Here is a 16666-nt window from a genome sequence, read left to right as displayed (position 1 = left end):
CTGTGGATGTCAAGGGAGAACAGCCATGCTGTTTTGTTTACAGCCTTTCATGGATGCCACACCAGCCTAATCAATTTCAAAGAGAATAAATATTTCAATGCATTGTTAGTGATTGAATGGTCCACGAATGAACATGGCAGCAAATTTGAATGCAGGATATTTCTCATTGTCCGAGTGCTATTAAGAGTTGCAGAATAGTTCTGCTTAAATGTTATTTTTTCTCAAATCAGTTGTGTTTTTGAAATACTTGCAACGGTCTTGATTTATTTTGTAATTATTTTCAATTTAGCACAATCTTATCATTAAAGGGCTAAATAATGAGCTCTGTACTTTTAAGGGTACTTATTAGATTACACCAGCACTATGGCGGACGATCGAGAGAGGGAGAGAGAGAGACAGACAGTGAGAGAGAGAGCATGTGAAGTGCCCCTCTGTCCAAAAACTCAGTTTTAGCCGACATCGGTCTTGTTTCATTTCTTGAATCTTGACACCATCTTGACAGGTACACAGGTGCACCACCGATATGACAAATTCCCTCCATCTGTTGAGGCAGAAATTGATATCAGTTAGTTAAACGCCACTTACTCTTGTTCCCTTTTTCCACAGCACTGACCCGTACATATGCTGTTGTTTTTTTATGTGGATAAACTCACTCTGAAAAGCTGATTAACCCTTTTCCCATTGCATCTAAATGAGTTCTGTTCTATTTCGTATCTTTTACTCCCGTCTGTTTTTCAAATTCAAAGCCGACTGAAACATGTCAGAGCTCTGCTCGAATTCAGGAAGGCAAAGAAGTTCCAGATGTTACTCGTGTCATAGCATCTTGCCAGAAGTGGTCTGATCACATTCACACTAGTTTGTTTTCTCCAATAATTTACTGCTAGGTCATTTAACCTGGGTTTGAAAGCCTTGTGAATGAATTGAAAGCCATGTCATTGAGACCTATTCCCATGTTGGCCTGTTTTTTTTTAGTCATGAAAAAGAGGCTGTACAAACATTTTTGATACATACTGTGCATATATTTAAAGTACACAGTCTAAACAGTGCACAATGTGGGTGAAGAAGTACTTCAGCATACTGTTGTTTTGAATTGTGCACATACCTGCTGGTGCTAATCAGGTTAGTGAAGGTAAACACAAAGTGAGAAAAAGGGCCCCAGGTTATCAGCACTCGCTTTATCAGGGTCAATATTTCACTCCAGCAAAAGCAGACAGATTTATTTGGTAAACAAGTGGAGACATTGAAAATGGGAGTGAATGTTTCAACAGGCCTGACCTACTTACAGCATCTCACCTGAGTCTGGCAGACACATGACCCTTCATGAAAACACAGGCCTCCCATATCCCAAACAGTGAGCTGAGCGCTATTATATACTGTGTATTTTTATTTCGTTCCTAAAATATGCTTTTGAATGTGATGCTTTTACTTGAAAGGATTGTATATGGTTACTCTTGTGTTGGCTTGTCAAAATTAAAGCACAACAGACCTAAAGGTGCCCAGAAGTGTGCTGAAGTTGGTCCTGGTTTAATAGAGCCAAAGAAATTCCTCTCTGAGTCTAAAATATAAAAGTTGGGGCATTGGAGTGTCCTAATAGAATGTAAACGACTAAATTCTTTAAGGTTAGTGTGAAGTCAGGACAAAAACTATTACTGATTCTAAAAGTGGATCCTCTGTGTGTGAAATGGGAAAAAAGAGAGAATGGAAAGACATTTTCTTACTGGAATTCCATGACAACTTCATCTGTGCTTCTCCACAAAGAACAAGGTTTTGTTTTTCCTCCTCAGTTGATTAGGTAGACACAGGAACGTTCTCAGTAATGTCACCCTCACCCTCGTTTGATTTAATTTCTCTGGACTGTGCAGAGAAAATAATACAGTAAATTCTACCTATGATAATGAAAATTTATTTATAAAAGGAAATAAGTATGATGTACAGCGTTTGTCTCTTACGGAGAAATCCCCAGTATCAGCAGCACTGAGTACTTGTGCTCTTGTTCATTTCGTGATTAATACTTGTTCTAGTATGTGTTTGTATTTTCATATAAACATTTGTGGCGTACGGCGCAGCAGGGATGACCTATAGAATTCTACTGACTTTTGCTGTTGCAGCAAAAGTCCAGACATATTATCTGACCCAGAGAAGGAGACGGTCTCTCTCTTGGGGACGCGGATCAGTTCTTACAGATACAATTGTTTTGTCATTGTCAATATCGTTTCAGTGTCTGACCACGGGAATCATGTAATATCTTGACAGTATTCACATACTGCATATGCCAAAGAAGCATGTTAATGGTTCATGATCAAAGACGTACTAATAAAAGAAGAAATAAAGCATATACACTAGCAGGCACCATATGCCACTGTCAAGGAGAACTGAGCCAAACCCGATGTTAAATAAGAGCAATTTTTTGGTATGTTAAACAGATCTGACAAGAGTTCTTGCAACAAACAGTGCTGGAAACACTTATGTAAGAAGTTGTGTTGACTTGAAAATATCTATCTTAATAGTTTTGGAAATTTGGGTCTCATATTGATTTATTAGAAATGAAAGAACCAGCATTTTTAGAGCGAGCGTGACCCACATTAGCGATGTAATGTCACGGTATCCTGCTGCTTCAGTTACCATGTTCACACTACAATCACACTGTACACTCTATTCTCAATAAGACAATATTTTGATTAAAATTTGGCTCATAGAAAATAATATTCATATTCCCATTCATAGGCTGCAAGGTATGTTCTAGTACATTGCACTGCCCCCCCCCCCCGCTCCAATATTATAATACTCTGAATAAGACTTTTACATGTAAACAGCATTTTCTGATTACATGAACTGAAATAGCATCACAAACTAAGTAAGCAATAATCAAACGGAGACATGAGGGATTCCAGTCTTGGTCAGGTGTGGTAGACATGTACACACATCAATCACTCAATAGTATTACTGGAGTTTTTGTCACACGGATGGCAGTTAAACTCTTTAAGGACACATCAACTGAAAGCCGAGCACTTAATCAGCAACAAAACATTCAATTTACCACAGTGACAAGATGCCAGTCATGTTTCAGGTCGAACAGGAAGGAGATGTGGGAATGTGGAATGTTCTCTAAGTGTTCATGCAAAAGCAGGACTAATTTGTCGTCAGTGATTTTTGTTGGCCAGTGGAAATTGTTAATTTGGGTCCGAAGGTAGTATCAGAGTGTACAAGTCAGAGATGAGGCTGTTCCGCTTCTCAGTAAAGGGTGTGACAACACTAAAACAGACAGTAGAAAAGAAATAGGTCATTTCTGCCTCCTAAAATTGGATCGGCTTACACTGGATTGAACTGTAGGGTGCGTACAAAAGAGAGGCACAAACTTCTGCTCTCTCTGTCTGTCTGTCTGTCTGTCTGTCTGTCTGTCTGTCTGTCTCTCTCTCTATCTGCCACATTCGAGGGTTTATTAATGACAGCACATGAATAGTCGTAATCCAGGTTTATGCCCTCTATGATGTGTTTTGACAGGAAGACTTTACTCTTGTGCCAGGAACAAAAAGGGCATAAAGCCACGCTAGTAAAGAGCCCATTGAGTCTAGTATTTGTCTGGTGAGATTAGTTACTCTCAGGTGGTTTTCCACCAATAAATGAAGTGTAGCATTGGTGCAGGCAGAGCTCGGAGGCCACGCTTGTGTTGCTTGGTAGAAGTTTCTCTATCGTTGGCTCATCTGCAGCGATGTGGTCAGTGATATTCAGTCACATTCATGTCAGTACACAGTGAGAGAATTATAACCTGCACTCCTCAGCCTCCAGTTTCCGTGGTATTTTTGCTGTTGTTGGTTTAACTACAGTTGTGTATGTTTACTAAGGGAAATTGCCTCTCCTGGTAGAGTGCTTGTTGCTGCTTGAAAGTTATGAGAACTCTATGAAAGAGCATACGTTAAGCCAAGATGAGGAATGGTTACCGATCATGCCAGAGGCTTAAAATGGAAAACAACTGTATGTAAGTCAACCAACAGAATGAATAACAGATATTTATTGAGTCAAATGTTTTTTTGCTCTTGACTACGCTCACAAATCCATGACTGGTAGTGTAAAGGGAAGATGTTGGGGGGGCTCTTTTGTTTCCACTTTCAATCAATCTTTAATTTTCTACTTTATTCCATTAATGGAAACACAACTACAAGCCAGCCACTCTGCGGCTGATTGAGACAGCAATCTCATTTTTTTCAGTCAATACTCAAAGCTTGTGTAGACGTCACTGCTGCTGTAAATTCAGAGTTAATCAACTTCATAAGGAAGTTAGCATTTTGTGTCTGACGTCAGAGGTGGACAACAACTTTCTGGTAGTATGCTGCCCCCCGTTGATTTGGAATTTTGAAATATGAAGCACTAGCTTGTTTAGATGACATACAATTTAAAAATAAATGCTGATGTAGTTAAATGATGTAAAGGGGTAGTTTCTGGGGGCTCGTTCAAATTAAATGTTGCCCTTTTCAGCATCTACAGATTATGTAAAAGCACGATTGGCCACAATGCGTAACGTTTCTTGGGAGCGTGGCAAATTCTTGTGTGCGTTTACGACCAAAAGAAATATCATTTGATGAAATTACCAGAAATATCACCTTAATTATAAAGGAAAGGCAGCTTTCCTCTCTTTGTCCTTTTACCCTCCTGGTATATTAAAGTACTTTTCAGTCTAGTGTGGAGCTCCTGCTGCTCCTCTTTCGCCCACTCCAGCCCTGATAGTGATAGCAGGTCCGACGACAGACTTAGCGCAGCTCTTTTACATTTCATCAGCAAGCTGCTTCTGCTGGCTCCACATCTGTTATGGAAATTTGCTCAGAGGGGAAATGGAATGAAATGGAATATCATTAGGAATATTTTCATTTCTGAGAACTGGTTGATTTAGGCACTTGTACAGGTTTCAAAGATAGAGGTGATGAAATATGCTCATTCATTTCACAGCCATATATTACATTAATCTATCAATATGACTGCTTCAAATTCAGGATGTTTTAAGAAGTCAGCACTTGTGATAATATTCACAACCTCTGACCGTGTGTCACAAGCCCCAAAGGAGACGCAAGCTTGATGAATTTAACTCCCCTGAACCCAAAGTTCAAAATGTCCCCTATCTCTGTTCAATAGTTTAATAAGATTTTAATGGGCAATTAAAAGTCTTTGGAATAGCATATGGTCATAATTACTGCTGTATAGTTCACTCAGGGAGAAATGAGCCATTAATTACTCTTAGCCGGGTCTGGGGATTGGACTGAAAATGGATTGAGCAGGACAGACCCAGGATTTCTTGTGACTGCAATCAGAAATACCAACTTAATTTTTTTTTAATTTAACTGGGAACTCTTGCGCCATCTGTCAATCCATTTCTCAGTTTGTGTAAAATTCCTGAATTTTTTTATTTTGGTTTAAAAAAGGAATTAGTAAATAAAGTTGAAACATATCAAATGTGCATTGTTGCTTCCCTGCTGAGAGTTTGAAGCTCAGTACCACTCTCGTATCTGTACTGTAGATAGCAACACTTAAAACCTCATGTTTTGTGTAAAATGGGCTACAGTAAGTACACGTGCGCGCGCGCACACACACACACACATACACACACACACACAGTTTTAAAGTAAATGGCTACAACCTCCTTCTGATCTTTTCACAATGCTAGTTTAGTGTTAATTAATATCGGAAAGTAACACTTCAACTTGGAAGTGTATTAATGTCTCTTGTTTTTATTAAATGCAACTTATATTCCCTCCAGCGTGTAAGTATTAAAAAAAGATTAAAGGAAATGGCAAAATACAGAAAAAAAAACACACAAAGAGTGCACAGAACCAAAGGTGATGGACTCACATGACTGAGCAGCTTGGTATTCCCAAACTTCGTCTGTGTCTCCGGGTAGAATGTAACGTGACTAACGGCTGCCGTTACAGGACTGCTTGTGACTGCCAATGTGTAATGTTGCCTTTACCTTCTTTAAATGGAAGTATGCATTGCCTAGCCTAGTTTATTACAACACTTTATGGGAACATTTGCATTTTCTTTTCTTGCGCTCAAAATTTCCATGACAAGTAAACACGGCTCATATGAGTCGACTAGTTTCCAGGTGTGAACCTGTTCTGAGTTCTGCACAAACCTCCAGAGAGAAAACACTTGGCTCAATAGATTTTAAACCTTTTTCAAAGCTGGCGTCTTTCCTCTTGAGAGAAAAATACCAGATATGTCAACTTAATGAGCACAAAATGAGGGGAGAACCTTCAAATCCCTGCTATTGCGTCATCATGAATCACTGTGACCTGATTCTTAAGCTTGAACAGAAATACTCTCAAACTTCCATCATAGATCTTAATATCTGCATGAGTAGTTGGGCCTGCACTACGACATCAACACTTCACTCCCTTTTAATGAGCCGCCCTCCGCTCGTATGTGCAGGTGTACGCCATTAAACACATCTGAGAGTCCTTCAGAGGGTGTCAAGGGGGCAGATCGCAGGTCAAAGGCCGCATCTGGGAGCATGTGACCCGGGTTGTGTGACGGGTGTGACGTATGTGTGGCTTTCTTAGATGACAGGCATGCCAGTGGGTCGTATTTATCCTGCAGGACTTCTCCAGTCAACAGGCAGTGGGAGGAATCCAGGGAGCCCTGACCCCGCCGTACTATGCTGGAGTGGCAAATGCTAATGGTGGTGCCACCTGTTTCAGCAGCACACGCACTGCTTCTATTTATAACTTTCACTATAAGTTGTGCTGTCATTCTATAGTCCTGATATACAGTGCTATTTTTACTGTATAGCAGCAGCTGTATTACAGGAAATGACTGGAGACTGGAGTGCAGGGAATTCCTCTGCCTTTGCTTATTTCCTCTTTTGTGACATTTACTGTAACTTATAAGACGCCCAACAAACTGATTTTTACCGGAAGGCAAATTTTACTTCGTGATTTGCTATTTTCTGAAAGCTTCTAAGCTTCTAGTTTCAAGTTTCTTTCTTATCCCAGTTGATGAGTCAGTTCTCCTTCTGTGGTCACTCAGGTCTTATCGCTTGATTTTTAAGAACCTCACTTTCTGTTCACGTAACTACTTTCACTGCACGGACCGTTAAATTTATCACTTGGTTGATGAGTAGATAAATATTAACCATCAATTAAATACTGGCAATTTTTTTTGTGCCAACTAACTTTCATTTCATAATGTCTACATTTCAGCAAATAACCCTGAACACACAGCGATATGATTACAGAGTTAAGTATCAAGAGATTGTGTTCTGGATCGCTAGGATCCAGAAAACTTGTTTTTTTTACAGTTGGAAAGAAAACTTCTGAACAGCTTTTGATGATATACAGTACGATCATAGTGCGTATCCTGGTAGTCCACTTGGCGGAGGAAAGCACTTTTACTTATGAACGTATTTACTGTGGTCGTCCGCGAGACTCTTTGGATAAGACTATCTATAATCTTCAAGTCGAGGCCATTATTATAAGGAAAGCCGCATGATTCATTCACTTGTGGAATGCACAATGATGACTTTCATTAAAATGCGCTCGATTGATATATCACGTAGATGAATAAATAACATTTGCTTCACCATCCTTCCTGTCAATCTGATATGTTGCTGGAGGGGAGAGAAATTCTAGAGACTTCAGAGGAGATCATAGATGGAGAGACGGGCGAGTATCATCCATAGCCAGAGCACACTATCATGTCTGTGTAGGGAGTGAAAGGGATGATTCAGTTTATGCATCATGCAGGGGAGAGCGGTGAAGTGCAGAGTTGCATATAGATTTCTGTGCTGTCAGAGGGGCCCTTGTTCTCTCACTCACGCTGACTTGAGCTCTTCCCTCTTGGTTGGATTCAGCTTGATGCATGCGGGTCTTTTTTTTTTTTTAAATACCCAAACCCATACTTATGTTGCTGCTTCTCAGTTTAAGTCTCACTTTTGAATTGTTCCACACAAAAGATGATAATGATACTTATGACATCACATAGCTGGCAGTGGATTTAGCCCAAAACGTTTAAAAGCAGAAGGTTTTCTTCACTTCATCTGCTTTTGTCATCACGATAATAAAGAGTCCTGCTGCCGCTGTTGGCCTAAATTCTCCAGTGTCCAGACATCTTTGATTATTTTTCCTTTTATAGCTTTTACTGTACAAGTCTTGACAGTGCGCTTGTGTTTACGGAGCATGTCTGCCTGCGTATTTCTCCTATTCACTTCTCATCTTGTGTGTCACTAGAAATAACCCTTTTTGTGTCTTGTTCTATGGCGATTATCACAACCTTTCTGCTCCTCTAAATGTCATCTTCTGCAGCTCAGATTTGGAAACGTCTGTGTTTGCGGGTCGTGTCAGACTGCTTATTGACTAAGAGTCAGGAGCCCCCTTGATAGAAACCAGGAATAGCTTCACTCACTACCCTTTGCTATTGATCGCCATACCTCACACAAAACTGAATCTCCTCTTGGTTGCATTTAATTAGGTGCTCCTTGTGGCAAATGTAATGGAGTGTTTGCAGTAGTATCTGGAATGTGTGTATTGAATTTCTCCCCTACGTTCAGTTAATCATCTGTGAATTGCCCCATAATTCCATCACTGGCGTAACAGTTGTCTTGTGGCGTCTTTCTGATATTTTCTTTCTAATTCTGAAGATGTTGTGGAGAAACAAGCCAGCCAACATCAACTTAAATGAAACAATGAAAGCTAAATCTCTGTATTTATATAGATTTTAGGAGAACTGAAAGCCAATGATAATATTAAACTGAGTCACGTTGGCTCTTGACATTTTTATCGACACAAATTTGTCATCACAGTTGACAAAATGCAGCATCAAAGCCTGATACGACCCGTGGGAATTAAAACCTCTCACAGAATTAAGGGTTTTAACACACTTTCCGGTCACTCAGTAATAAATCAATCAGGAAAGAGCACTGTAGTGCAGCTCCTGTAAATCCTGTAACGTGAGCCGTTATCTAGGTGACACACCTTTTTATTGTATTTGAGCTTTAGCAAAGATTTCCAAGAAGCTGCAGCTTTCTCTTTCCATCACTGAGCAATGAAGCAGGTACACAGGGGTGTTGCTGCTTTGACAGTGTGAAGTTTAGAAGCTGATACTATCACATTATTGCACATGTATAATAACAGTCATTCATATTTCTGGTCATGGTCACTACTGGTATATTACTTTCATAACCCACTGAACAGAAACTAGGAGTTTGATTATATGATCTGTAATGAAAAGGTCAGCTGGAGCCACATTTAAGAATAAACTGTTGCACTTTTATATTCAAAATTACATATACATGATTCTACATGATTGTTATTCAACCAGACTATGTGTTGTATTAAGATATTACAATCAACATTATAGATTTTTTTTTATCTTTATTGCCCAAAAAATGTATCAGGAAATTATGAAAAAGTCATATTGCTTGAAGTGAGTTCCGCAGTTGCGCAAGTATGTTTGCCTTTATGCTTGAATGTCCAGAACTATGAAAAAGTTTGCCAATTACTTTATGTGCAATAAACTATTAATCATTTACTCTCTTAAGGGAAGTCAGCATGTTAGTTTTCTAACACGCAACTTTGAATTGATGTTGGGCTTCATTTTTTTTTAATCTTCACAGATCTCAACCGCAGTGTCGGGTATGAACAGAAGCTGATCGACGGAGGCTGTCTGTCTTATTCCGAGGTGCGCATCATCATCATCACTCCAGAAGCGGCATCATCTGCAGACCTGAAGGCGTTTCCCTGTCTTCATAACACAGCATATAGGCCTTCCATTCAAAGAGCCTGGAGCTGCACGAACAGGGAGAGAAGGGGAGGGGGGAGAACGAAAATAAACACGAGGTGGAAAAGACGCTCTTCATGAATTCCACGAGAACCTGAAAAGCAAATACTGCAAGTCGGCTGCTGGTCCTGAGGAGGCATGTGGACAATGAGTATGGCTTGGCTCTGTGTCCCAGCCTACACTCTTTTACTTGTGAGTTGCATTCATACGGCTGCCACGGAAAGTGATGTCACTCCACGCCTCACCTTTGCTTACAGTAAGTAAATTTCTTGTTATATAGAATTACAATGCTTTGCAGTAGAGGAACTTTGCATGGAATAATAGGATTTTTTTTAATCATATGCATCCGCTTGAAATGCCAGAACATCTCTAGAGCTGCAGCTTGAGTTTGTCTCATTATCCTGATTGACGGTAGTTGACGTTTCTCCACGTGAATAGCAGAATTTTGCAAAAGCGCAACAGCAAATTTGTTGATCTTAACAGGAGAGGAATAACTCGCATCACTTGGTGGTCAGCATTCTTTGAAACCATTTATTCATTGATAATTTCAAGGATTTTTTATTTTGTCCTTTCACATTCTGCCTACAGGAGTGATGATATAATCCTCAATGGTGTTGCCACTCATTAACTGTGCCCACTAAAAACATCAGTACACTTCATACGTGTCCATTGTAAGAGCTAAAAGGATTTAGATTGGTGAAATGGTGTTTGTCTACGCTATAATGACTTAAAATCCCCGTAAATCCGCGTGGCGAATGGCAGCTCCATCAGGGGTGGATTTGCCGAGAACCCCCAGGTCGGACATAATCACAACAGGCCCATTGTGCTGCTATTGTCTGACTGAATGGTAGTGGCCTTATATGATAGTAATGATTAGTAACATAACAAATATGTCACAATATGTGGTTGAATTAGCCTTTTTCCTGCACTATCATGTCTTTTGCGGCTGCTAGTGGTTTCAACATCACCGTTGCAACACACATGGCAGGCTGGATTAAAACATTTAGAGTTCTTTCGTGTGTTTGAGCGAAGTTAAGCAGAATGGTGCATTATGAGATCTCTGCAGGCTTATATTGCAGGCATCATAGGATCAGAGACCATTGTGGTGATGAACTTGTGTTAGTGATCTATTGTCAAATTTCCAGTTGTGGGGATCATTTTCAAATAAACCAGCCATCTTTCCAGTCTGAGCTTGTAGGTTCCCTCATGTAGAACCTCTACAGGTAATCTCTCCCACCTGCCAGCCTCAACAAAGCCCACGGCCAGCTCTGCCCCGCTGGAGCATTTCACAACAACGCACACCATTAATCACTCGATGAAAAGACTCAAGTTCACACTTCTCTCCGTTTTGATAGAAAGATTTGCTTTTAGGGCGTGCAGCCAATGTTAAACACCACCATAAAATATGTAAAACCTCGAAGACGGGGCTGTACAGCCGAGGCTCATGTTCCATGTTTCCTCCATTCACATTCACATTAGCACAACATCTCAGGAATAGCTTGACAGAATTTCTTCAAATTTGGCTCAAACATCAATTGTCAAGGTCACTATGACCCTATGCCTGTCCCATTCTAATGAATGCAATACCTCAGGAGGAAAAGAATGACATCTGGCACTAACATCTTGAACACAATTATTTATTTGTTGGAATGCACAAATTTACATTGTAGGATTTTGAAAAATCACCTGTTGGTATGAAACATTTACATATTTCGACTACAGATCATGATGCGGTGCTTCTAGTTTATGTAAAACTGATGTTTTGCAGTAACATTTCTGTCGCTTTAACCACAAATCTGACTTTCCCATGAGGGGTCATAAGAACAACAGAGGCAGTTAAAATTCCACATAAACCTACTGGCCTATCTCGACATAGACAAGCACTTGCAGTCACCTGGAATTTACTAGCGTGCTTATGCAGTAAGTCGGTGGCATCATGTTGCCTTTTTTAAATGTTAGCTAGCCCGTTGGTGAAGGTTAGCCGGGCCTGGTGACAGAAGTCATCCTGCTGCGGTAATGTTGCCACACTGACATTTTCCAGCCTCCCGTAGAAAGAAAGGCTTTGTCACATTGTGTTTACAGTATCAAAGCTGAATGCAGAGCTGTGGGGCCTCAGAGAGATGAACTTTATACAGCAGAACCCGCCTGCTCTCCTCATGATTTCTGGTTGTCTTAGTGCCAGTTAGCTTGACGGCTTGCATGCTTGTAGACACACTAGAGTCCTGCTTCCTCGCTACTTCTCTCTTGCTGTGTGTGTGTGTGTGTGTGTGTGTGTGTGTGTGTGTGTGTGTGTGTGTGTGTGTGTTCGTTCCATGGTCCCCGCCTCTGCCTTAATGAAGAGGGTAATCTGCCATGAATAATGAATGGGGGATTTGTATGTGTTATGGTGTGAACACTTGTCTGGTTCTCGTTATGCACGTATCAGGGCGGATCATGGGTTCAGGGAGTAGAAGAGCATGCATCTGTTTTTCTGTCCGCTTTTGTTCCAGGGTTTAATGTAAACCATGCTGGATAGTTTAGAGTGCTGGAACTCTATTTAAAGACACACCTTTAAACCAGTCACACTGCCTGTGGAGCCCACTGTGTGCGTGTGTGCGCTCGCGCGCACGTGTGGACAATCGTGCTGTCATCGTTGTTTAGAGGCCATGCCCACAGCCACGCTGCGAGTAAAGTTTTATTAATTATTCAAAAGCTGCCATGACTGGAGCAGTTGAATCAGCCACTCTCAAGTAATTCACAGTGACAGCGGTGTCAAGTGAGATAACAGCTTTTCAATACTGCTGGTGCCACATAGCTGAGGAGTCGCTCCTGGAATGAATGCTTAATTGTATTTCTCTGGATCACTTCTTTAAAACTTCACACAGGCGTCACAGTGGCTATTGTCATGTTGCGAGCATTATTTTTAAGCTATTACTTTGTTAATTAAAGGATTATTGAAGTATAATGATTATGAGAATAATAGTGATAAGGACCCATCATTTCAGGAGGTAATGTAACACACCGTAGAGCTAATTAGTCAGATCATTGAATTCTTATGACAAAAAAAAATCTTTGCATTCTGTTGAGTTGGCTGGGTAAAAGAAGTGATGAATGATGAAAAAATGTCTTTTTCTTAACATTTTTGTAATATTTCACAGCCGATTGTTCAATCAATCAAGGGACGGATTGATCAATAGTTAAGATAAATATTTATGATGTGGCTTGAATAAATTATTATGAGATAAGACTGTCCTTTATTCGTCCCAACATTGGGAAATGCACATTTTTACAGGAGCATGAGTGGATATTCAAGTTTGAAGCTTCAGTAAATACACAGTAACATATTTTACATATATGACGATTTTGCACAGGAATGTAAAATATTGCAAAGGTTTGTTCGGTTTTTTTGGTTAATAAAATCAAAGTATTCCAAAAAAATGCCACAACTCATGTGAAACTAAAATGTGGTGACTGTTCCCTTCTGCAAAACTTATTTCTATATTTAAATTTTTGATGTCCGAGCAACATATGTGCAATAGTATTATGCAATATTACATACTGCACTAATTCCATATATCATACTGAAATTACCTTTGGTCATGCCCATTAGCAAGCTGTGAAAAATTTACAGCCATCCATCCATTCTCTACCGCTTATCCTGTTAATGGTCGGGGGGGGGGGGGGGCTGGAGCCTATCCCAGCAGCCTTCGGCCGAGAGGCGGGGTTCACCCTGGACAGGTCACCAGTCCACCACAGGACCAACACATAGAGACAGACAACCATTCACACTCACAGCCACACCTACAGTCAATTTAGAGTATCAATCAGCCTCGTCCCCTCTTGATGTCTTTGGACTGTGGGAGGAAGCTGGAGTACCAGAGAGAACCCACACAGGAACAGGGAGAACATGGAGACTCCACACAGAAAGATCCTGTGCTGGAGCTCATAACCTTCTTGCTGTGAGGTGACAGTGCTAACCACTGTGCCACCCGTGACACATTATTATTTTTATGAATTTCACCTGCATTATATTTGTGGAATATCTATATACACATGTATAAATGCAACAGGTGGTGATATTATGACACTGCAGTGTACTAAATGTGTGACTCCTTTCCAGTCCATCATGCTGTGACAGCTCATTGATCACGCTGCTGCCTGACACTCACTCATCCGATCCGCCTGGGAGGGGTACATACATCAAACTCAACAGACCCTGTTAAAACACTCATCGCTCTGCACTGTCGTTGGCTTTAACTACACAACACGATGTCAGGCTGCCCAGGTCGGTACAGTTAGAAACCAGTTCATGACTTCATCTACGCTCGCTATTTTCTTGATGCTCCAGTCAGGCTCACACAAGAAGAAGAGGTCACGGCGAGTTCCTCATGAACCGGCAGCTGCTTTACATTACTGTGGCTAATCTGAGGTCAGCCCTCGTTGCTCCCTGACCAGCAGATTACCCCATCAACCTTGTCATGGGAAAAAAAAGAGAGCATGAGAGTTGAGGTGCATGTTCTCTTACATTTTGTTTTATCTAAATTTTAACAGATAACTTTGTGACGCCCCCCACCCATAAATTGCAGAACCAAAGTCTGTTATTGCTCATCGCTGTTGTATAAATTCTTAATGTGCATATTTAATTTCTTTTTTAAGGCCTCATAGTCTCCTCAGAGTATTTGCAGCTTTTACAATGTGGCTTCCCAGCCTCTGTTTCCTGCACCCAATCTCAGCAGCAGCATGGTACGCTGGAGACGTAGCCTGCTAACAAGATGCAGCCCCACAAGTTACTGATACAAACAGCAGGCTCACAGCTTGCCTAATGAGTCTCCTGGTGAATTGACCCTCTGATGTCTTAATGCATTCCAGATGCTTCTCCAGTCTCTGTCCTTCAGCCCCCCAGGTTGAGGCTCCAATACAATTACACATCCTGTGCAGCTTTTAATAGCCTCGCTGATACATTGAATCAGAGCTCCAATGTGATCTGTTTCTCCTTTTGTCTTGATGTCACTAGAAAATATAACTGTGGCGTTGTTGTGACATCGACCCAGTGAGCGCTTCACTCTCACAGCGTCTTCATCGCCTCTTCTCAGAACATCGAGGACACGCAGGTTCATCTGTTCGATCCCAGGCAAAACGTAAAATAGAGAGTTGACCCTTGTGTCGCTGGATGGGAATATTTGGTTGAATGTAGGTCGTGATACGAAGTGATCCAAATTCAATTTCAACATCAGTAAATTTTACGTATTTTGTTGGTTTGTTGGCTTAAATTGTTTGCTAACCAAACGTCCAACATCTTCCAAACATCAAATTTGAAAATGGAAATGTTAACATTTGGTGACCTTAATATTTTTTAAGGTTTAAGTTTGAGTGTGACAGCAGAGCTACATACAGTAATGCAACCCTGAAGTTCATTTCAACTCATATTTGATATTAGATATATATTTTTGTCAGAAAGAATTAGGCAGCACTGGTCAAATATGAAGCCAGATTCTGTTACTGCATCCAATAGAATAGAAAAGAATAAAATAGAATGCCTTAATTGTTATTGTGTCATGAAAAGAGACACAACTAAATCTGGAATGTTACTCATGTAAAGCGCAGTAAGTTATAAAAACCCAGCCTCCTCACATTCATTTATTCACGTGACATCATACCAGTATAATGGTAAAAATAAAGACAATAATAAATACAGTCAAGAAATATAATAATCAAAAACAAAATGCTTTAGAGACGCATGTTAAGATTTCAAATATTATCAGAAATGTTCTCTTGTTTACGATATAGCTGTAAAACTACAATGCATCTTGCTCGGCTTCTGTGTTGAGAGCATTTGAGCCTTCGCTACATCACCGATCATGTGACTGCCAGTTGGAGCCACCATTGATTTGATGTGTCCAGTCACTGGGTTTGGTGTCTGTGCTGCTGGCCAGTATCCTTCATGTAAATCCTCCTTCACAGATGAGAATGTAGGTCACGTGTATGGTGAGAAGGATGGAAGTGGGGCATCTGATGTCCCGTCATGAGCATTTCTTGCTCTTGACCTCCATAAACAGAGACGGCTCTTTGCAAGATTATCAGCTGACCAGATATCATTGTGGATCCAGAAGTTGACATATATCTTTATTTTTATTTTTTTTAAAAAAAAGGTTTGACCGGTAATTTGCCACCATTATAACCACTGCACTCCTTCTTGCAGTTCTACACAAGTAAAGGAGAGCAGGTGCTTTAAGTGTGCAACCTGCTGATATCCTGCATGTACAGCTGTACTACCTGATAAAGGCACTGATGAAATCAACCTTTTATAGCTGGTCTACAAAAAAACACACACTTAGATGTCTGTCACCAAAGAACAAATTACTCTGCAATTTTTCTCCAGAGGGGATCTTCCAAGATTTTAATTATCGTCCTACTTTTTGGGCACGGACTCATCAGGAAATCAGCTGCAAAATTGTTTAAGGATTCTTTTAAGCCCAGTATAATTAATTCCCCCCTCTAAATAGATTAGCAAGCCGGTCCAGGCAAGTATTCCAAACTATTTAACAGTGTCATTTGCAGAAACGACTCTTAATGACATAATAAAGGTAATGATCTCCTATTGCTTACAGCTGCCAGAGACTGACCCACTAAGTGTGCTGCTCATGCACTTGAGGGAGGGTCACAGAAGCAGACAAAGCTTCTCTCTGAGGCCGGCATGTTGTGAGGCGCCTGCTGGGAGCCTCTTTGTTTGGTGATCGTTACACAGAGTCATCTCTGAGCTTGACCCGATCAAACAGAGTAGGTTTGATATCTTTAAACTCATTTTTGAGGAAAGATTGTCGACGCTGGAATGAAAAAAGATTAAATATGGCCAAGATTTCATAAAAATGCGTTGATGTGAATACCAAGGTTTTGTCTGCTAAAGTTTGGTTTATTAAGCCCAAAC

The 16666-nt window shown here is 40.5% G+C and overlaps 1 protein-coding gene across 2 annotated transcripts in view; it reads left to right on the top strand.

Annotated features, from left to right (window-relative positions):
- sema4ba (sema domain, immunoglobulin domain (Ig), transmembrane domain (TM) and short cytoplasmic domain, (semaphorin) 4Ba) overlaps positions 1-16666 on the top strand; it is a 51718-nt gene that overhangs the window by 18258 nt on the left and 16794 nt on the right. For both annotated transcript variants that reach the window (XM_086208968.1, XM_086208967.1), the window contains one exon: positions 9599-10018. In XM_086208968.1, the coding sequence (XP_086065094.1) occupies positions 9901-10018 (118 nt within the window). In that variant the 5' untranslated portion in view covers positions 9599-9900. The remainder of the gene's footprint in view (positions 1-9598; positions 10019-16666) is intronic.

The sequence above is a fragment of the Aulostomus chinensis genome, chromosome 7, assembly GCF_037954235.1.
Source record: "Aulostomus chinensis isolate RoL2024-O1b breed Wild chromosome 7, RoL_Achi_v1.0, whole genome shotgun sequence".
NCBI classification, from domain to species: Eukaryota; Metazoa; Chordata; class Actinopteri; order Syngnathiformes; family Aulostomidae; genus Aulostomus; species Aulostomus chinensis.
This window is presented reverse-complemented; position numbering and strand designations above follow the sequence as displayed.